This window comes from Bombus flavifrons, chromosome 4 (assembly GCF_040668555.2).
Source record: "Bombus flavifrons isolate JBK064 chromosome 4, iyBomFlav1_principal, whole genome shotgun sequence".
NCBI lineage: Eukaryota > Metazoa > Arthropoda > Insecta > Hymenoptera > Apidae > Bombus > Bombus flavifrons.
The window spans coordinates 10,084,955-10,107,942 of NC_138445.1; the positions used below are offsets into that span (position 1 = coordinate 10,084,955).

The following is a 22,988-nucleotide window of genomic DNA, read 5'->3' on the forward strand; positions in this document are numbered from 1 at the left end:
CAGGTGGGCTGCATCGTTCAAAGTAATTGGAAGGTTTTGTAGCTGGTTAGAAGTCGTTCTCGTCTACGATATATAAATACCATCTTTCTTAGAGGAATACCACGAGTCGAACATGTTCGAGCTGTTCAATATTCAGAAAAGATCTCTTTATGTTTCTTCCTTCGTGCGTCAAAGAAAAAAGAATTCGAAGTATCGGGATATGAGATTAACATCTTTTACGTATATTTTAGTATATTTACGTATATTTACGTATATTTTACGATATGATACGATGATATTATACACGCCCGTACATTAAAATAGGGCACCTTGATATTCCAAAAATCAGAGATCTTTTTGAATTTATTCACAGGTTAAATAACAGAGATTTGGACACTTCATCCTATTTTGATGTATCGTTTGGTACCAATTACGATCTAACACGATCATACATGTGTACATATTACAATGACACAACCCGCACACAGTAACTAACAACCCAGAAACGAGGAAACACGTTACCCTCTATCATGCCCCTCTATTATCACCCCAATCACAAGTCCTCCGAACATTACCCCACCTCCGAATCTCCCCCGCTCACAAATCTCAACCACATCGAACCTCAATTACCTTCTCATTTGTCAACCATCCTCGTAACCAACTACTATATACAACCCTCCTTCTCTCCCTCTCTTTTCTCTGTCAGTCAGTCAGTCAGTCTGTCTGTCTCTCTCTCTCTTTCTCTCTTATAATTACCACACATACTTTTCTGACAAATCTATATTCTCAATTTTTCAGTTCGCAATGGCTACTCGTGCGTACCTGTTGCTCTGTCGGAGGGCCTGGACATCCGGTTGAATACAGCGGCCAGGGCGGTCCGATACGGAGTGAACGGGGTGGAGGTATGGGCCGCACCCTCTCGTAGCCCCCACACAAATCACACGGTGTACAAGGCGGACGCGGTGCTAGTCACGCTGCCTCTTGGTGTTCTGAAGGCTTCCGCCCCGCCGTCCGCGGTCGCCTTCAACCCGCCGCTTCCGGACTGGAAGTCCCAGGCTATTCAGAGGCTCGGCTTCGGCAATTTAAATAAGGTAAGCGGTCTTTGGCTCGCGTCTCTCCTCCTCCGTCTGATTTATACGGCCGGCGAAAACGACGATCGAACTTGTCGACCGGCCCGGAATGAGATATATTGTGATCCGGCGGTCTCTTTCGTCGCGAAAGCAACGGTGACGTGGCTCGTGTCGCTTCTTACGCCGGGACACGTTCCTTTTACGGCCTCCCAGAGTCGGTTTACGACCGCTTCGATCCGGGACTCCGGCCCTCTCCCGAAATTAAAGGCTCATCGCACGGCCAAACGGGCCACGGCTGTCCGGATCTTTCGACCGATAGCTCGTCCACTCGAATAAATTCTCCGCAATTTCGAGGGTAATTTACGAATCGATGTTACGCCGTGGGAGAGTGGAGCTTCTCGTGGTTCAAGGAGCTCGCCGATTGCAGGCCAACGCGATTTTATTTCGAGAGGGAAATTGGCCGAGGGGAGCTTTCGGATCGGTGATTCTATCGCGGTGATGTTTCTGCGATGATCCCGAAGCTGTGTATGAAGATTAGGATGAGCGATTTGAAGAATAGGATTACGAATGATACAGAATGGATAGCATGATCTAAAGATTGGATTATACGCGGCAAGCATGTGTGTTGCCTAATTGAGATCTGAAAAGTGCAGCGTGACTGAATAGTGAAAGTGTTTTATGTATATGGTTGAAGAGATAGAATGAGTTTAGTTTAGTGCAAGGATCCTGGACGGATGCAACATGTGTATCGAAGAGATTTTGATACAAAGTCGCTTAAACTGGAATTTAGGAAGCTTAACAAAAGATGCTATAGTTATATTCCCCGTGAATTTTGTAATTCTCTTAAACGACGGCGAATAATCCGCAAAGAGAATGATCTATGGAACAAAGCACCGGTGGTAAACGTTTACGTGAGCGACCCTTAAACCGAAGGATTTACCAGAACCAACGGGTACATAATATTTTCTCCAAGCAAGCTTGCAAACATCTACTGTGAGCTCCCATCACATTGTCAGATATAAATTACACATATTCGGTGTAATTGAAAATCCAACCATTTAACACATAAAACTGGAGCTTCGCAAGTTATTTCAAATCAACTCGTCCTTTCAAAAATATCTAACTTTATCTTGCTTGCATCAAGATGCTAATTCGCAAAGAAACTTACTTTATCACTAGTTCTATCCTTATACGTTCAAACTTTGATCCACCTAAAACTCGTCGACTAAACGACTCCACGAGGGTCAAACCGATGCCTTACTCGAGAATAATCGGTGGACAAGTCTGCAAGTGCCGCCATAACAAGGAAGTAATTCCTGGGAATTCGTCACGTCAGGTGGTGCTGTGCTTCGAACGGATCTTCTGGGACCCGACCGCCAATTTATTTGGCCACGTGGGCAGCACGACCGCGTCACGTGGTGAGCTCTTCCTCTTCTGGAACCTTTATAAAGCACCGGTATTGTTGGCTTTGGTCGCTGGCGAGGCTGCCTGCGTGATGGAGAACGTCAGCGATGACGTTATCGTTGGCCGCTGCATCGCCGTCTTGAAGGTAAATTTCTTTGAATAATTATTTTACATTAAAACCATCGTACCTGCGTGAATTAAATTACAAAATTTAATACTAACAAGGATAGTTCCCAATTTCCATCAATTCTCAATATTTTGATGCTAAATTTATTTTAGTGTCAATTAATGATGAACAGTGATTAATAATAGTATGATATCTCTAGTATAATCTTTGTTATATTTTCGTTGTTCTTTTCCACTGGTAGCTATTTTTGATTTCACCATAAAAATACGAAATTCATCGTAATACTATAATGTCTGTTACCATTCGCGGTGAATTTACCCTGCGGATATGAAAGTTTCACCGTACCTAGGATATTTATTTCCTGATACATTTTGCTTAAAAAATTCAATCTACCACTTAAAATACGTACTGCTGTGCTTTCAGGGTATTTTTGGAAACCAGGTGGTTCCACAGCCTCGTGAAAGCGTGGTGACGAGATGGCGGGCAGACCCGTGGGCGAGAGGTTCGTACAGCTTCGTTGCGGTCGGCAGTTCCGGCAGCGATTATGATCTTCTGGCAGCGCCCGTCGCACCTCCTGCCACCCCTGGTACCCCACCACCGCAACCAAGAGTCTTTTTCGCAGGTAAATATTTAGCCTCCGCGATATTTTCATCGGTTGCTCCCCTCCCCCTACCCCGCCCTCCTCTTCCCCTTTTTTTCTTTTTGAGAAGCGAACGAAGTGGACTTCGGCGTCTGCCGGCTGATACAGAGTGCGCGTTGTGAATCGTATCTTTTTGAGGCGGCTGGGTTGTGCTTTTCTCTGCATGGCTTTTACCTTGAATAGTCTTTTCAAAGGAGATTTAATGGTTTCGTGATAGGTTTAAGAAGTTATTTTCGACAAGAAAGTTTTGTACAGGGTATTCGTTTATCTCGTGATAAGCAAGATGCTTTTTATTTTTCATACTTTTTAGAATTCGGAGCATCTATATCCCCTTGTATAATAAGTTACTCTCCAATGATATTAAAGAAATTCCGAGTTGTAGCTCATAGAATTCCATGACTCAAACAGTTTTTACGATATACAAAGCATGGTCATACATACATCTATTAATAATACAGTTTATGAGTTTGATTGTTTTTTATATAAATAACATTAGTAACGTTGCTTTAATTCTGCGCGTGTTTCCTAGTAGCATCAAAACCTACGATTTAAACCAAGCTAAATCTCGCACCAATACCTTTCTCTTCTCCAAAATCGCGTATCCATCGACAAACCCCTGAAAATTACAATTTCCATTCTCGTATCCTCGAGCTATCGGTCTCCTAAATCTACCACGATCATCATCTTCAAAACCTAGAGAAAGAAAAGTCGAAAAAGATCCCTCTCGCCCACAGCTACAGCAGTGGCATTCAATTTCCATTGATTCTTTAACACGATGGCAAACCGATTTGTGCTTTCAGGCGAGCACACCATACGAAATTACCCGGCGACCGTACACGGTGCATTTTTGAGCGGACTTCGCGAAGGTGGAAGGATCGCGGACCAACTCTGCGGAAGTCCGTACGCGCCACCGACGATGCCCCCTTCCGGTCCAGCGCCAACGGTCATACCATCCGCGACCACCGGTTCCAGCTCTACGCCTTAGCGTTCTACCACAGAAACCGCGATCTTCGATCGTTAACAAGCGTTATTATTACAATTACTACGATATTCATTATCAAATCTATCATCGTTTTCGTTTAGGCGATGGAAGAAAGTACGGAACGGTAGCTGGAATCTTTTCCTTTTGAGAAGATGATCGTTTTTATTTATTCCAGAGATCGTTCTTTAGGTCGTGTTCAGACGTCAGACGTCGTTTATCGTGTTTCGATTGTAATCGTCGAGATTTAATTTAACCGCTAACACGTATACGAGGAGTCAATATTGCAATTAGTTAGGGAAATTTGTTCGCCGGTGACCATCCCATAACGCTCGTTCAACGATCGTCATTCGAATGTCCTGCTATGATCCTCGATGAACATAATAGGGTTGATAATTGGTTCCTACCTTACGTAGGAATAGGGATATAACAACCGAGATGTAATCGAGAATCGTGGTAGGATTAGGTGTCCATTAACGTGCCCGGCAGGAATCCCAATTTTCGTCGATTCATCCGCCATTCTCTCGATGCAATCGTGCAATTATTTATTTTTTAGATCATGACGAAGAAAAATTATGAATAAAAATCGAGAATTTGGGGGATGATCGATCGAGACTTGAAGATCGTTTCCGTAAATAGGCACATAGGTTGACACGCTGCTACGATCCTCGACGTAATTGATCCAATTTCTTTTCTATTTTTTTTTCTTTTTCTTTTTTTAAGTTTGTTTATATTTATTTCAGAGAATCGTTGGCATCGGTCAAACGAGAGGATCGTAGCGATCTTAGATATACGTCGGTTCATGATAAGAGAGAATCGTGCCTTTGCTACTACGTTCCATCACGATCATATACACGTTAGGCTGTACTATATCTATAGGAATCGTTTCATTGTACGTTCAGCATGCTCTGTCTTGTAACAGTTATATTCCGTTGTTTTTTACTCGCTTCGTCGTGCTTTGAATCGCTGCATGCTTTTAACCGATTCTTCCCTTTTCCCTGTGTATCATGCTTCCTCGAGACTTCTCGATTTTAATCACCTTCCACCATTTTTGGCCTTTATTATTAGTTATAGTTCATTTTCAATTATAATCTAGGACACGCATTTTTGTAAAGGAAAAAGAAAAGAGTTAAATGTTCGATGGAGATTTGGATGATCGGCCGTTGTCAGTAAACAATTTCTTATAGTGATAAGAAACCCAACTCTATAATGACTATAGCTATCTTCACTCTCAATCAGTCGCTGATCGATTCAATACTCGAACATTCATCTCTGCAAATGCTTTTCGAACGAAACAACAATCGGAATGCTCGAAAACTTTACTCGATTGACAAGAAACCGCGCTACCAGAAGATGACTTCGTTCAAGCCCGCTTTCGTCGACAAACCACGCTCATTATCAAACGTACGGGCGAGTGATCAGCGAAGAACGAAATTCGAGGGATCTTCAGCTTCGCTTGCCATTTTAATCAATCGAGATCTGGGGACAAATTGCGTGAAGCGCACACGACGTCAGTTAAGGCTCTCGTCACACGGATATTCTACATGATAGAACAATTACAACCCCACGCAAGCAACCATTAAAGCATACTTTGTGTCACTGTACTACGTCGTTAATAAGATATGTCGAATTCCTATATGTAACATGCATCGTCTATGACAACATCGATGTGTCGTCGTGATACTGTGTACATCTAAGTACTAATCTGTAAAGACTAATCAAAAGAGTGCTTGATTATACACACCAGCCATGCGCCTATTCGTCTTAATTAAAGGCAGAGAGTTGTTACGATACCAAGGAGAACCGTTTTATGTTCCATGCACATTGATCACGACCCCGTCACCTGATCGTCAGTCAGCAATCGTCAGCGTTTGCAGTAGTCGATGACGCGACCAAGCCGCGCTCTTTTCGACCTATTTCCAGTCGAAGATCCCCGACGATCAAACGACACATATCTCCTTTATGAATGTCTACTCTAGCCGGCTTGTTCGTTCACCCTCGAGCGATTCTTTCCGTTGTCCGAGGGACACTTGGGGGGTTACGTTAAGCTCTGCGCAATAAGAAATGTCAATGTCTCAAGAGAGGATTCCTGGCCGACTATTCCGCGACGGAACTAGGTGAGTTGGACGATGTGCTGCGCGCCACTCGTCAGTTTCTCCGGCAAAGACTTCTCATCTGCCTCTTTCGACGAGCGACCGCTCCTTACAACGTTTGTCTCTTCGTTCCTTGAGCGCGACACGTACGCCAGAAACGCGGCTTTTCACCGGTCGAAGCCGCTGGTTTAAAGAAGACCTCGTAATCGTCACGTTGCAGAGCTAGTTTGTAGAAGTAGGTCGCGTGTTACGCTCGATTTCAGAGGAACGAGAGATTCGATGATGCTAGAAGGTGGAGGTTTGAAGGTGTTGAAGATGAGCTTCCCGCGAAGACGATTGGTTCTCGTTGTGGAGACTGAGGATTGGAACAAGGATTCGTCGATAGACTAGGTCTGTGACTTTTGAGGTGCTCCAGCTGCACAGTATCTTGGTAATTAGGATGTTTCCATGCAGAGGATGTTTTACCGAGAGATCGTACCAGGATTTTGCCTAATCTGGACCATCAGAATCCTTTGTTTTCCTTGCTACGTGAGAAATAGCATATTATCAGAAATAAATATTTTCTCACGCTTCCCAATTATTTCCATTTCTTGCATCGTGCAAGTATTATTTTACATCATCTGCTTGAGTAAAAAATATTGTACCATATTTTACTCGTTTAATTAGAGAAAGTAACGCGATTGCTTGATCTATGAAAATTATACGGGGCTTTCGTTGAGGGATTATGAGTGGGGTTACGCGTTCCCGCGAGAACCCCACATTATCAAAAATTTAGCGCACAAATACTCACGTTAGGAGTACTTACAGGATTCAGCTTGTGGGGCCTCATGCCTGGGGGAACCACCTCGTTGATCATGGTATCCCCTACGCCAGGTTAGTATGGTGCACGCCGATTACCGGCCCAGTGATTAGCACTAACGATACCATAGTTACTTACGAGAAATCTTTGAAACCGAAACTCCATCCATCGGCAGTCAGGTGGACTATCTACAATAACTGAATAACGAATAGTTCGATCTAGTTACCAGGCGGCTGAGGAAATTTTCGCGCTTCAATTTGGCGCAATTCAGTTTCCTCTGTTCTTCGTGAAACTTTTACGACGCTGTAAGGTGAATATAGAGAATTTGCAACACTTTATTTATTTTCTTCTTTATGTTCTTATTTATCTTATGTTCAGTTTTCTTGTCTTACATCGAGTACAATAGATTCAATGGAATGAAGAATCATTCTTCATCTTTCTTACAGCGATTCAAGGTACGGACCAACCGCAAGACGCCAATCATTTTTATTTATTGTTCTCGCATTTGAAATTAGTTGTATATGCGTTCAAAGTTGCACAACAATTTCAACAAGATTCACGGTTAATTGAAACCAAAATTTTCATCCAAGACAATTCCTTTTCTCGCGCAACAGTCGTTTTGTAGACCTTCGATGAAATTTCACAGCGAACAAATATGCATAGGAAATGTATGGCCGCGTTTCACTCGAGAGAAACCGGAGTCAGAGCGTGTAATTCCTGAATCGACGCATGCAGCCACCCCGTCTACCAGCGAAATTTCCTGCCTAAATCGGGGATATTGTGAGCTTGATTACTTCGATATAGATATTGCGTTACAGTCATGGCTGGGGGCGTGTAATCGAACTACACGGAGTCTCGTAAACTCGATGAACTTGAAAGACGAGCCAACGTCGAAGTCTTGAACTTCTGACGACGTGCAATGTTAGCACTTTGCCGTCGAGTTTGCGGCCTCGCTCCTCTCGCTTCTTGTCTCTGCCGCCAGGCTACTGTTGCTTCTGATCCGACGATTTCCCCCTGGTAATTGATTTCCCGTGTGTAAACCTGGTCAAAGGTGCTCGATGGTTCAGTGAATTTTTAACATTTCTTTGACGCGAAGTCAAGAATCCTGCAGAGAAAATGTTTGCCGTACGTTTTTCAAGCAGAGAGTAATTAATACGAACTGGATAAAAAAAAGTCAAATAGCAAAGTGGCAATTTTACAATTATGTATTTATATTTTTATTTGCCATTGCTTCAGGTTTATTGCGCTTTTTCACCAAGGCAGATTACTAACTAATTAATTAATAATTATTATAACTAATTGAAAAAGAAGCTGAAACGTCTAAGAACCAGACGAATACAACGATATGCTCGAACTACTGAACGTTTGACGGGCACGCGAGAAAAACGAGCCACCCCATTGATAGCCCATTAATTCCCAGTAATGATCCAATTACCACGCCAAAGTCGGTCCTTTAGAACACCTATTCACCACCTTGGAGCGTGTTCGTGCGCATCAGTCACGTTCCACAGCATTGAGCAACATCCAAGTGTACCCAGCCTAACCGAACCGCAACCAGACCACCGTTGCAAATCAACCCCCGCCCTCTCAACAGGTCCAAATATTAATTCAATAGGACTGGTCGTCGTAGTAACGGTAAACAGAGGTTCGCTCTCTTTGACCCGCCAAGGATCGCAGCGTTAAACGTCCATCGTTTCAACGTTTCTAACCTCCAATCGAACGAGATGAGTTTCTTCAAGGTGGAGGAGACGCAATGCGGTCCTCTGAAGCCGAGGAAGTATCCCACGGTTGCAATTGGTAGTCTGAACGCGCCTTGGGGATACAGATTGCGCGAAAGATCGGGTTGCAAAACAGTGAAGATCCCGGAATCGTACGAGGAACATCGACTGCAGAAGGAGAGGGAGTATGAACATTTGACGAAAATTCTGGAGTTCGAGAACCAAACGAACAGCAAAATCAAGAAGAAGAGCGTGTGGCAGCGAGTTCAGCAAGGTACTAGTGAGGGACGTTAGGTTGTTGATCAGCAGGACGCGTATTGAAGTAAGAGGTGCGTGCAGGATTAGCGATGGTGTGCTTGTAGTTGTATGATGTATGATGAGAAGGATTCGGAATGTGGTGTTTTTAAAATTAGGTGAAATTTTTAGAGGGAAGGGAGGAAGGAAGGAAGTTTAGATTTAGAAGGCTATAAATCATTGAGAAAATTAGAAAAAGAATTCTCTCGGTTGTTAAAATTTAAGCTTTGTTAGATCTTTCTTTCCTACTTCTACAGAAACATTAATGTCGCTGATAAAAATGTTATAACTCATCTCGAATGCTTTTTCTCCAATAAAATCACTGTCAAGAACCGATGATTCTCCAGGATTAGCATCTTTCGAGGACGGCGTGAATGCGCGGCGAGAAAAACTTCGCGAGTTACTGTTGAAAGAAGAGATGGGGCTGATTCACGAGGTGATATACCAGGCTCAGCACGGCGACGACGCGAGGATGGACGACATGCGTCGTTCGATAGAAGAAATCCGCAAAGAAGAGGAAGAGAAACGTCTAGCAGTGGTAGCTGCGAAGAGAATGCAACAGTATATAGCTCAATGTCCAGAAATTCGTAACAGCCGCTCGAAGAAATCAGTGATCGATGCAAAACAGGGAAATCTGGCCCAAATGGCGGCTAACGAAGCCAAGAGACAAGCAGATAAAGAATTAGACAATCTTTGGCACCAGTTTATGTTGAAAGAAGTGGAAGCGAAGAAACAGAGAGAGGTCGAGGAAGCGAAAAGACGTTGCCTAACGGAACAAGTGAATATGACCATCCTGGCGAACCAAGTAGCAGGAAAGTTAGCTCTGGAGGAGCAAAAGAAGCAAATACATATGGAAGACAGAGAGCATATGCAACGTCTGATAGAGAAACTTCGCGAAGAAGAGCTTGAGAAGCTCGAGAAAGAACGTCAGAAGAGAGAGGAGCTGAAGAAGGATCTACAGGAACAGATTCTGGTAGCCAAGCGGAAGCTAGCCGAGCAGGCACGCCACGAAGCGGAAATGGACCGCTTGAGAGGAATCATCGCTGCGGAGGAATTAGCGAAAGAGCAGTCCGCCATCAAAGAGTCCAGTGCCGCTCTTCGTAGAGAATTACTCGCTTACATCGAATATTTGGAAGATTTACGGAAAGAGGAAGCTAGAAGGAACTTGGAAGTGGATAAAATAATAGAAAAGTCAATGCAGGACACTGCTTGCAAACGAAATCTTGCGATACAGAAATTCAAAGAGGCTAGAGTGAAGATTCTACAGGATGTTCTTCGAGGTCGTGAGGAACAACTGAGGATAAAGTGTGAGAATGACAAGAAGGAGATGGCAGCGCGTCAATTGGAAAAGGAAATGCTGGAGAAGCAAATAGAATCGGAGGCCAAGTTGACTGCTTATGCAAAAAAAGAAAAGATGGAAAAAATGTTGTCTTATAGAAAGGATTTGGAAGAACAATGGAAACGGGTCGAGGATGCGAAGCGTAGAGAAGCTGAAGAAGATAAGAAGATGTATTTGGAAGAAATTAAGCGGCAAGAAGAGTATCAGAAATTGACAGAGGAGTTGTTGGAAGCTTCTGACAATGTTACTCCGCATCCGTTTAAGATTTTGCTGAAGGAATGCGCGGCTCGTTATGCTGCGGAGAAGGAAGGACAGTGTTACTGTCCGCCGCCGTTATCCGAATAGAATTAATAATGCAAATTTTAATAATCGAAGGTATATAATATATATTTTGTCACATTATAAATTAACGTAATTGATCTCTGAAGCGTGAATTTTTGTTTTCCCGCTCCGGAAGGATCCACGATTCACGTGGTGATCCATTCGAGCTGCGCGCACCATCTATGTCATCGTCAGAGAAACTTTGAACGCGCTTGTCGCTAAGGTAGAACTCTGCTTCGCTATCGATCATTCTCCTTTTTTCCGTTTTTCACGGCGCGCAACTTGGTGGCGCGATATTTAAAAATACCGGCAAGGGTTAAAAGTAAAAATCATTCAAAATAAACCCGTCGGTCGACGCAGACTTTCACGCTCGTCGCGTCGCTGAAAATAAACTTTCAAAATAAACTGGCAAGAATCAATGGGCAGAAAATCTGCAGCTAAAGCAGCCAGTCACACGGAATAATAATAATCATCGCGATTCGTGGCAAACGAGCGTGTTATAAATTCCATCGAATTATACGAAACGATGAAATAAGACCGGCGTAAAAACCAAGCATCAGCGCGAATCGCGTGTAAATAATTCCATCATTGATGCGAATTATTTTCAGCGACGCCGTGGCCGCAATTCGCATTAAAATAATTACGCGCCCCGGGTTGAAGTATCGTTTTTTTTCCCTTTCTTCCGCGGCGAGATTTATACTTCGCTGAAAAACTGATTCGTTCTCGCGCTTCGGGCTCTCAGCGATTTTTTTCTGCCCCATCCTTCGCTCTCTTTTTTTTTTTTATCTTTTCTCTCCGTTTTTTTTTTATCTTTTTTATCTCTCTTTTTTATTTTTTAATACATATTTACAGCGGCACTCGTTGAATCTCTCTGAGTCCCTCCGCAGCTACCTTCGGGCGGTCGCTTTGAAATTCACGACGAACCAGCCTGACGTGCAAATTGACACGCCGATTGGATTAAATAACATAACTTGTCCGGCCAGGACGCGCCGCGCGTAAATTACCAGCCGTTTCGTTCGATTACTGGAAAACACGCGACGTGCTGAAAAGGAGAACGGATTTAATGAGCGTGCGCGCGCGATCAAAAATTAGACACGAATTAATCGCTCCGAGACCCATCCGCTTGACGATGATTTAACGAACTCTTCGGGAAGATGCATCGCACCTTCCTTTCTCTCTCGTTCCTGGTTCTCTTTCAACGCCTGCGTACTGCTTATCGATAATTTAATCGCATCAATTCTTGAAGAATACAATATCGTAGAAATTGAGTATGTGGTTATTAAAAAGAAAGGGGGATATAATTCCTAGAAAGTTCGAATCTTTATTTTACGTTTCAATATTAGGATATCACGAAGGGTTAAAAAGTTGCCTCTTTATGACTCGCATAATAATGGTTCTTTTTTCAACATTTCTGAAATAGTACCGAGTTTACGATGTCGTTTACCTAGCCTTCGTACGACCTTGAGCAGCGTAGATCAGATAGTATTTTTTTATCTCGCCCGCAGGCGTTTCGTTATATCTTCGAAAGCGACGAAGGTATTCGAGATATTCCTGATAAATGATACAATCTGTATTTCGTATTATGTCTTGAGTAATACCGCAAAGAAGGCTACCCTTGTTCCCTTTACCGCGGGAGAAGCTGCTACAATAATGCACTTTCATGTTTCCGCTCGCTGCAAAATTGCTCTTTATGGTCACCCAGCGAAGGTAATTTCCAGCAGGAATTTTAAGATTAAACGACGCAACCTTCAACCCCTCTCAATTTTTCCCTTATCAAGCTACGTAGTATTCCCTTAACAACACACCGCGTGGGTGGTGCTGAACTTGCCGTGCGAGGTTTCCAACAAAAGCCGCAAATAGAAACAGTAGTTCCTCGGACAATAAACCACTTAACTTTTAGCTTTCTAACAGACGAAATTCAATTTCCCTTTCTACATTTGCAACCCGGTTTGGCGCAATAAATCCAGCAGGTTTAGCTTAGTTTCTCCGATGGAACCCATAAAAATCCCTTCTGTCCAGCCCTTTAGCGAGCTCGGAGAAGCTTCACGATGTAGCTGAAACGCCCAGCCGCTAGTCCCATGTATATTAAAACGCATCCCTTTTGCTATATTAAAATATTTCCGTTCAGTCGGCGAGCACGTCCCATAATTCCTGCGGGTGACGTGGTGTAGTTACGAAAGCGTTCACCAAAGTGGAAAGCCGGAAGTCGCTGGCGTACGGGGGTGGACGCGTTTTCAAGTCGAAGCCGCTTAACGCGGAATTTCAAACACGAATACGGTTTGACGCGGTTATGCTCGCGTGTCTTCGATGTGACGCGACTCCTCCGCTCGTTTCTCGATTATGGTCGTTCGTTTTTACGCAGTTATCTTTATAACGTCGTAGAAACTTCCTCTTCGTCTTGCCTCTCGACTTTCGAGGCCAGCCCCTTTATCGACTCTACCCCTGCTTCCGCTCCTCAGCGAGGCTTTCTTTTTTCTTTTCTTATTATTTCCTCCTTTTTTCTTGGCAGACTTCACCCTTTGCGTGTTTTTTCTCCTTGCACGCGCAAAGACCGTCGGAGCGACTAATTGATTAGCGATAGCGATAACGGTCGAAGGGGTGACTTTAGAGGAAACTAGGCTTGGAACAGTTTTTTTTTAATATTCATTGAAAAATAAATGTACCGAAACGGTAGTATTGTGATTATCGCGTTTCTTGACGTTAAATAAGGATTTATATGCTTTTGGGATTTTTACATTCTCGTGTAATAATTGAATAGTCGTAGAGGAATCGATGGAATAATTAACGGGGGCGCGATAGTCGATAAGCAAGTTTTTTTTAAATTTGCAGGGAAGTGGATTAAAAATTTATTAAAACATTTCTCGGAGAAGCCTGATTGGCCCACGTGGCTTTATTTGTTACGTGCGCATTAAAATATTCACTCGAACGCTTCTCGCGAGAGAGTTACTATCACCGAGGTCCATCGACTGGTTAATCGATTAGTTGGTCTACTTAACCCTTTGTCAGACTCAAAAAACAACTCCATAAAGGAATTTACTTCGCTCCGTGAACGAACCGGTGCAAAACACGGGAATAATTTATCGTTTCTTCACTGCTTCCTTAAAAACAGCGAACTAATTGGCCAAAAATTTACGCCTTTTATGAATTCTATAATTTCGTTATTAATTTGAAATTATGCCTGGTGGTTAGCATAAAATGTTTATAGAATCGTTCAATTACGCATAGATCGTGCATATCTATGTAGACTCATATTTTTATGAACAAGATTAAAGAATGGAAATGAAAATGAAAATTTATTACCTTAATTTGAATATTTTGCATGTTCGTTCTGTGCATTTTTCCAGCTTTAAATTTCCTGTAAATGCATAAATATCCGCAGTCTGATTACGAGCGTAAAAACGAGATGCCCGTCGTTGTAGCCAAGTAAATACAATCACTTTATCGTCACGATTGTCAAGCAATGTGTAATCAAATATGCTAAACCAGTCCGAAATGGCGCGCATTATTTCATAGAAAACCGCATAGAGAACGTTCACTGAGACGTACACCTTCGTTCGTAAGTAATTCCTTTTCCTTTGCCACTTTTCATCATAAATTCATATTAATTACGTATAACGTAAAATTTCTTTGCAAGACTTTTCACCGAAGAATGTACCAAAGAAATGACCATAGACGAATTACAAATTAATGAAAAAGTCTGCAACTAGAAACATGCAAAGTGGTTTCAAACTTTTGATCGTTAATGCGCGTTCCATTAAACACGAAAGGGTTGAAGGGTTAAATGCTTGATTTTTATAAAATACAATAACAATTGCAAACTTTCAACCGAGAGCGTAAATTCTGTCGTTCTACACTTGCTAAATTCATCGTCCACGCGACACGGTGATCATCGTCACCCTCGATCGTGAAACTTTCAGCCCTAACGAGGCGAGGGGTTAAACGAACGAGCGGTGTGTTGGATTCGAGGGCCAGCATGCGGTGACCGCGTGCATCCGTCGACGCATGTGATTGATCGAACAGCGTGCAGGCATTGCGGTTTGTCTCGGGGCCGACGAGGTTCGCCCCTGTAGGTTAGGGATGGCAGTTGCCGCGATCGCTTTGAACCACCCCGCCGGCACACGGCACAGCCTCCAACGGGCCGGACCGCGCCAAGACTTTTTTCCTCTCCGACGAATCGTCTCGCTCCGTTGCCTCGAAGCGGTTACACCTGCACACGCGTGTACGCTTCTTCTGGGACAGACGCTGGGACAAAGAGCAGATAAAAAGGAAGCGGGAGAGGCTAAAGACGGGTCGACGGAAGTAGACTCTTGATAACAGGGGATGAGAGAAAGAAGATTCTTGGAGGAGAGGATGGAGGAGGAGGGAGATAGCGCGATGAAAGGGGAGTGGATGTTTAACGGAGGATGAGGGCTCGAGGAAAAGGTGCTAGGGCAGAAGAACGAAGGGGTAAATATTGAAAGCTTGGAGAGTACAAGCTGCTGAGATAAGCAACGGCTAATTGGGGAGATGTTAGCAAGCGGAAATGTGAAGAGGAAGGAGGAAAAGTTGTAAAGCTGAATATTATTCGATGATTTCTAAGCTACGTTTTTCGTATTAGACGATCTGTCGTTTGGAAGAGACCTCTGTCACACGTCAAAGAGAAGCGGAAGTTTAATAGAGAACGAGGGTTGAAAAAAAAGAGGTATCGTGGAAGGCATAGAAAAGGGGTAATATTGAGAGCTTGGTGAATATAAACTAATGAGATAAGCAACGGCTAATTGGGAAAAAAGAAATGTAAAGAGGAGAGAAATCATAACGACGATGAGTTACAAGAGTATTACCGAGCTATGTCTTTTATGTTGGATAATCTGTCTCTGGTACAGTGTCATATCCTGTCTGTGCGTGGTCCGCTATACGACAACTTTCCAGACATCTACTTCTAGAGCCAGACGACTCGAGACTTCTGCTTTTTAAGTCTGCTTAATTTGCTTTGCTCCTTTTCACCTGGAAAAATACAACAAACCCATTGAACATCTATGGATACAAACACACATATAGTTCGTCCACTTGCAAACTTTTCGCCCTCATACAAAGAGCAGAGTAAGCGAAACAACACTCGGGAAGAGTCACGAAAAGAACAAGGGAAGTAAACTTATAAGATCGGGGAAGGGAAAACTCTTCATCCGAAGAAGGGGTTAACGAGAGGCCGAGGAAGAGACGGAAAGGAGAGAAACCATCGAGGGAAAGAGCAAAGAGCAAGTCTGGCGAGAACGGGACGAAACAGAAGTGGAAGTAGAGAAAGAAGAGGAAGATGGTGGCCCAGAACGGGGATTGCGGACTCGCAGGAGCGAATGGACCTCGCCTCTGGGGATGTTCTTTTGACAGTCATGTCGCTGTCGTCTCCTAAGGTCCCCCGGCGGCGTTGCATTAATCTTCTTCTTCCGACCCCGCCTTATTGAAAATTCTACAGAGCGCTTCACAGTTTTTGCTACCGGTTCGCCCTTTGTACCCGGCGCACACCCCTTGGGACGTCACCTACGGATTCACCTGCGAAGTAGATCGTCGCGGCTTCCGTTTCGTCTCGTTTCCTTTCGTTCCGCTGGAACGAGTCTTCAGTCTCGACGAATCCTTCCAAATGACGACCGCCAATCGCACGAGTAATTTACTGCCGACGAATTTCAACCGATTCCCCGACTTCGGTAGGTTTCCAAGTATGGGAGGGAGGAATCGAGACGTGCCCGAAGGGTTGCGAGAATTTACCACCACAAACAACATATGTTTGGCAACGTGCAGACTATCTTAGATACAAAGAGGAAGTAGGTGTTACTGCCTCGAGGTACGGAATCGCGAACATCTCTGACCTCATCCGCTGATATCTCAACCAGAAAGCGCGTTAACGTAAAAAATTCCTAAATAAATTTCTTCGAGTTTTACCACCGATACCACGCAAAAAGAAGCAAACGAGGGATATCATGCTACAAGTTTCAAAAAGAAGAACTAATTTTGTACGAACCACCTACGATACCACTGTTACACATTCTTTTCTTCGACTACTTTGCTTCTCGAGAGAATTCAACCTACGATTACTTCCTAATGGTATGTTTCTTCGTGACGTTAATGGTAATGCCTTCTGCTGTCATTATACTACAACATTTTCTGCCACTTACGCAATCTAATTTCATGATATTCAGTTTTTTTATTCAAGACATTAAGTAGTACTTAAAGAAATTATCAATGGATATGTAACTAAATATCGAATGAAGGGTAAGACTATATTTTGAATCACTTTCATGTCTCTGTTTTAAGAAATACCAGACAACCAGAATTTCGTTATGACGTACAGTGTAATCTATCTTCCTCGTCCTATTGCTCAAACCAGAAATAAAAAATCAAGAAGCAACAACCATGTTTCATCAACGAAACGTGGCATTAGCGGCGCGTTCGTTTTAATGTCACCGGAAGTGGCAGACTTCAGGAACAGCGTCGACGCCGCGTAATTGCTCGTCGAAGAGGGAAACCGTACTGCAGCCGAAACTGGAGGCTGAAAACGAAATGAACGATCGAAGTTAGCGGTCGTTGACGCGCGCGCGAGGATCGGATTCGGCGCGGCGTTTTCACGCGCGTCTACCCTTCGCTTTCTAATTCGATGGGGCAGCAGCGCGTTCCTCGGCGAGGATTCCGCGCGCGCGTCACCACGCATCGCTTGCGCTCGGATACGAGTGCTGCCATGGCGATTTCACGCCTCCGGAATCATTCCCAGTAGCCGTCCCTTGCGAAGCCCGCGATCTACGCGCTAATGCACCCCCGACTGTGCTTGATTCGCGCGCGAATCGCTCGCCCGGAGCGTGGCTTTACAGCAAGATGTTTTAGAAGGGGAATGGGATGGTCTTTGGAATTCGGTATGGGGTTCGTTGCGTCGATTCACAAGGAGATTGTGTTAAGAGTAGAGGGAGGAAATGGGTGGACAGGACTGAAAATCGTATTTTAGTGGAATTTGCGCGAGCATAGAGATAATTGGAATATTTCTGTTTTACGTTGTAAAATATAAATCGGGAAATTGGAATTCGCCGGATATGGAGGATAAAATTTGCGATAAATCGAAATAATAAATCTCGAGTGATATCCAATTTCGAAACTGCAGTTTATTTCGCGCTCGTAAAGACACACGGAAAGTATTCGAACACTTGTAGATACGTTTTATGAATAAATTATGTGCGTTATCGTTTATATGGAACATTTTGAAATTTTACAAGCTCTGTTACGAAACTCGACTGTCACGATCGTGTTGATAAAGTTTGAAACGAGTCAATGATTGGCTTCAAATTTTGCTAATATAGTTATGACAGTCATCAATGTGCTAATAAAATTTCAAATTCCTTCATGCAACACGTAAAATACAGCCATAAAAGTCTTCGGTGAGTGTTTGTTCAAATACGTTTGCGAACCAGTGCACGTTTTGAATACGAGAAGTTGAAATTTCGAAGAAAAAGCAGCGCGATACTCGCTACCGCGGTGTGTTAATCACGCAATCATCGAAGCGTGCAGCAGAGATTGAAAATTAAATTTGGATCTTGGTAAATGGGTTTGAACCGCGAGACCAGCAAAGTTCACGTTCCTAGGCTACGATGTTTGAACGGGGAAATCGGAGTATGAGAGCTCCCTGGGAAGTTGTGCAACAAACATTCTCATTGTTAACTTTGCGAGCTATTCCACTCATCAAAACGTTACATAAGCGTCACGGGTGAAACGCAAGACTTTACTTTCGGCTCTCTCCCATTACGCGGCACTGGGGCTGAGTCGAGCTCGGATTTTCAAGATACCGTGTTTCGGATAAGCGAATCGAAAATTCAGCTGGAAAATGGCGCGGTAATTATCCCTGCTGTTAACTTTCTCGAATAAATCCGCTCGTTAAAAAGCGACGCCCATCCCCTGTTCTCATTAAAATCAAGAATAATTAAATCGGATATCGAATTCTCAAGACACGATATATATATACAAATTTACCATTAACATTTCTTCCATTATCCCGTTCGCGTAAATGATTCCAGTCGTCATCGATTCCATATCTATTACATTTATTAAAATATACAGGATATCAGAAAATATATGTAAGATAATTTCGAATGACGAGAAAAATTTACTTACAAAAATGAGTCTTATCTTTCAAGTTACAATTTTATTTTTCGTCAAAAACACGCTGATATCGATCAATGTGTCCCTCGCATATTTTGTTACAAACTTTACCGATATAATCATGTTGGCCGAGTCTCATTAATAGCGTCAATGAAATTTCAAAATACTTCGTATACCACATGCCATATATTCGTAAAAGGATGTCGATAAGTGATCGAACATTTTCCTGAATCTGTACACGATCTACCCCCATGTAACAGAATAATGTAAAGTAATGAAAAGTAATAAAAACGGTAAAACTGTTCTCGCGGTTGAGTGTAGACACACGAGCGCAAAAGATTGGTCTTCCTGCAGTAGTGGACAAACTAAGATTTAAAATTACTTCTCCATGAATATTAATACCGAATACTTTGTATTTGTACTAAACATTTTCTACTATGTTGCTAACAGTCATCTATCCTGGGGTACAATTTCATTTATTCATTGCCCTTGTCAAGTATAATTCCATTTTATAGAATTATGGCACCTCTTTGTACTACATATCTCTTCAACATTCTTTTGTCCATTACTATTATATCCACGGATTCCGATCATCAATTTTCTATAATGAAACCAGCGAAAAGAATTCTGAAGAAGAATCATCCTCACACCCGTGGAAACACACACCCTAAACGCCCACCTCGCTGTCGAGGAAATCAGATTGCCGTCCGCCCTTCCGTTCCACGTCGCTCATTAGAATCCACGAGGGCAACAGGGAGAGCTGGATCCACGGGGCGCCTGGTAGCCGCGTTATCAATCAGCCTTATCGATAAAGGTCCCCGACCCCTGTGGTGGTCTGGTACACAAGACGCGTCCCCCGACTTTGTCGTCGTCTTGCGATGCCCGATAAACGCGTCGCGACGTCGTGACTTGCGGGAAAGACGAACACTATGAATCTGCTCGTGGACCGAGTTAATCCGGCGTTAATGCGCCGGGAAATTGGTAACGTTGCTCGTCGTCGAGGTCCAAGAACCAGCCACTTTCCTTTTTTAACCAGACGACGTTATTCATCATGAAAAAAAGCGGGATGACAACAAGGGATGAGAACGTCGAAGGGTGGCGAACGATTAATTTTAGAGATGGAAGAGCGTTGGCAACTATGGCACGATTTAGATGAAGGAGAATGAGAAAAGTAATGGCGATGGCGTAATTGTTCTTAGCTCGGGACCATTTTAGGAAGCTTTTTTATTCAAAAGAAGGAATAAACAGGTTTTTAGGAAGGTTTGTTTGGTTGTGTTCGGTAATCGGCTTAAGTTCTCTTTACATTTTTAAATCTTCCGAGGTGCTTCTCTTAGATTCCTGATGGGACATCGTTGGTAGTATCTCTAAAAGTTAATCGAAATAATATAAACATTACGGTATCCGATTGCGGCTTATGAAGTTTCTAATTTTTGGTGACTCGTGTTTTACTAAATCTTAAAAATCTTGCGTAGATGGACATTAAAAGATTCAAGTTTTATATGAAATTGAAAATTTTCAGCTTTAAAATGGTACATGGTGATAAACATTCGCAAAGATAAAACTATTTATCGCCAGAAGAAAAGCTTCTCTGCTTATTTTAAATAAAAATTATAAATTTGTCGGACCGAGAATGAAAGGATAAAAAGTCTCTTCCTCTTGCTTTCTAACGTAACTTGTCGATGAAGGTCTCTGTCTCGACGACGAGAAAGAATACCGTCGTAATTATTCTTTCGCGGAAGAAATACAACGTGGCTGAATGTTTTAGTTCCTCCTTACGCTCGTTTCCGTTCCCGTGTTTCGTCGTCTTAAACCGTTTCCAGCGCTATTTCAGCATGGCAAGCGTTTTAAACGGCGACCAGAAGTTGAATATCAAATAGTTGTCGCAAGGAAATTGGATATACATATTAACCTTCTCCCATAAACCCTCTATTTTCTCCTATTCCAAACGAACGAATGTGGTATCGATCGAACGTCTGAACTCGAGAAACTTAAAGCAGGCGTCCGGTGGAAAATTCGCGAGGAGAAAGGAAGATAGAAACGAGACTTCTTCATTGATACGTTATCGACGAGACTTTTATCGCGAAAGCAAAAGACGAATGGCGTTGTAATTATTCTTCGCTGAATCGCTCGCGGTCTCGTCGAGTGTTTTAAATCTCCCTCTCCTGTCCTTTCAACCTCTTCCGCGATCTCCCAATCGTTCTCAACCCCTCCACCCTCCGTCGTTCGATTTTCTTTTCTTTTTTTTTTTTCTTCCGGCTCGTCGGTTTGGTACATCATGTATTTTACATCGACGAGTCTCCGGAGGAGCGAGCGACGAAAAACACGGAACCATCTCATGGAAATAGGATGTATTTACCCTTTTGTGCGTGCTAGAATCAATCAATCTTTCGGCGGGTTACGTTGGCTTGTTTTTCTCCGCGAGTAAGAAAACGCGCCGTCGCTCTATTGATCAAATATTGCGCGAAGAGGCTGGCAAAGTGGAAACGTCGGACGCTGAGAGAGAGCCGAGAAAATCGCGGATTTTTCGCTGCTTCATTCTGTAAATCGTCCATCGGATTTTTATCGCGGCGGTTTATTCGCGAATCGTTTTACATGACCACTTTTTCCCGCTTTCTCGCCTTTCTTTTTATTTCTTCTCTCTTCCTTTTTTCTCCCTCCCCCCCTTCTTTTTTGTTGAATCCTGTGAACGATTCATTCCATTCGATAACAGGACGTTTATTACACGAAAGGATATTGAACAGAGAGGAATCGGTGATGTAACGCTCGTAACGATCGTTACATGGTTAATTAGTGATCAGCGTGGCACACGTGTTATCTCTCGAACAAAGACCAGCCACGCGTTTTCATGACATTAACGGATCTACCGTGACTCTTCGTGTCTAATTATATGTCTTACCGCGCCTCCTCGACCATTGTCCGATCCAATCGGACATTTCTTGCGCGCTTTTAGCGTGTCGACTGCCAATCAAAGTGATCCATTATCCCGAACGATCGACGTCCCGGTCCTGTCACGTACCCGTACGAATCTTGACGATTCGGACGGCTGATTCCACCGAAAAAATGAAACACTACATCCCGTGAGACGTACTATGTCATCGATGTTGGTAAAAGGTATTTCGTTAATTTTCTTGTGTTGCCTTTAATAGATATTATCTACAGTCTCTATTTTATATATTTATCTTATGTACCTAAATTTTGCTGCAATTTACAAGCATATATTATCGAATTATTTCTAAAGTGAAACAGCGTTATTATCAGGAAGATGAAGATACATAGAAATCGAGCTCGATTACTATCACATTTTTAAAACTGTACTATAATACTAGAACAATCAATTTGTGCGCGTTTTTAAGTATATCGTTGTTTTAACCAGTTGAATTGCAACGTCATTTATAATTCTACAGTTGTAGAACATTGTCAACTGCGAGAACCTCCTTCTATACGAGTAACCATAATTAAAACGAAACTCAACGTTGATTTTGTCACAAGTTTCCATTAACTGCAAAGAAAGTTGATAGTGTTAATTTTTCAGGAGAATTTTACATTTTCTAATTTTTCATATTCTATCGCCCTCCTTTTGATTTGTCTTGTGATCGATGAATTTTCGTCGCGATTGATTAGGGGACGTACGCTTTCGACTAATCCTCTTCGATCCTAATCAAGATTTATTCTCGAAGGCGTCAGATCGTCGTAACAAGGCGGGTCCCTGTCGCGAGTCTTACGAGTTCCTCGATTGTCGCGTTAATTCCGGCATCATCCAGGGTATCGAGATTAAGGCGATTCGAAGCCGCGCTTAATTTGAGAACCCTCGTTTGCTGTCACGTGTAAACACACGGCCCCTCCGGCCAGATTTCCCATTAGATTAGAGAAATCAAAGGCTTATGCGTCTTGCCAGCACTCCGCCTCCTGCAAAAGCACTCCCTCAAGTATGCAGAATATACCCCCTCCCTCTCCATCATGGAATTTTCTCTTTAACGCCACTATTCTGGTTCTCGTCTCCTGAAATTTGTGAACACGCCCTCGTCGGATTCGAGGAATGAAGCAATTCTAATAAAATAATAGCCTCTGTGTTTCTATTCTCCGTCTCTGCTTAGTTTCTTTAAATATTGAGTC

At 43.0% G+C, this 22,988-nt stretch overlaps 2 protein-coding genes and 1 non-coding gene across 3 annotated transcripts in view; 2 read left to right on the forward strand and 1 right to left on the reverse strand.

The window, feature by feature from the left end:
• Nucleotides 1-5,996, forward strand: part of Su(var)3-3 (lysine-specific histone demethylase Su(var)3-3) — a 101,002-nt gene extending 95,006 nt beyond the window's left edge. The window contains exons 11-14 of the mRNA XM_069111820.1: nt 778-1,070; nt 2,386-2,598; nt 3,004-3,202; nt 4,021-5,996. Coding sequence (XP_068967921.1) covers nt 778-1,070; nt 2,386-2,598; nt 3,004-3,202; nt 4,021-4,205 — 890 coding nt within the window. The 3' untranslated portion in view covers nt 4,206-5,996. The remainder of the gene's footprint in view (nt 1-777; nt 1,071-2,385; nt 2,599-3,003; nt 3,203-4,020) is intronic.
• Nucleotides 5,997-7,021: 1,025 nt separating this feature from the next.
• LOC138179501 (U1 spliceosomal RNA) lies at nt 7,022-7,173 on the reverse strand. Its single transcript, XR_011173065.1, has one exon. It is a non-coding gene; the product is annotated as a U1 spliceosomal RNA (small nuclear RNA).
• A 502-nt stretch (nt 7,174-7,675) lies between these two features.
• On the forward strand, nt 7,676-20,310 carry LOC138179230 (cilia- and flagella-associated protein 53). The gene is made up of 2 exons (XM_069111821.1): nt 7,676-9,083; nt 9,451-20,310. Exons 1-2 carry the CDS (start codon nt 8,816-8,818, stop codon nt 10,785-10,787), a joined length of 1,605 nt encoding a protein of 534 aa, XP_068967922.1. The 5' UTR covers nt 7,676-8,815; the 3' UTR covers nt 10,788-20,310.
• Nucleotides 20,311-22,988: the final 2,678 nt, after the last annotated feature.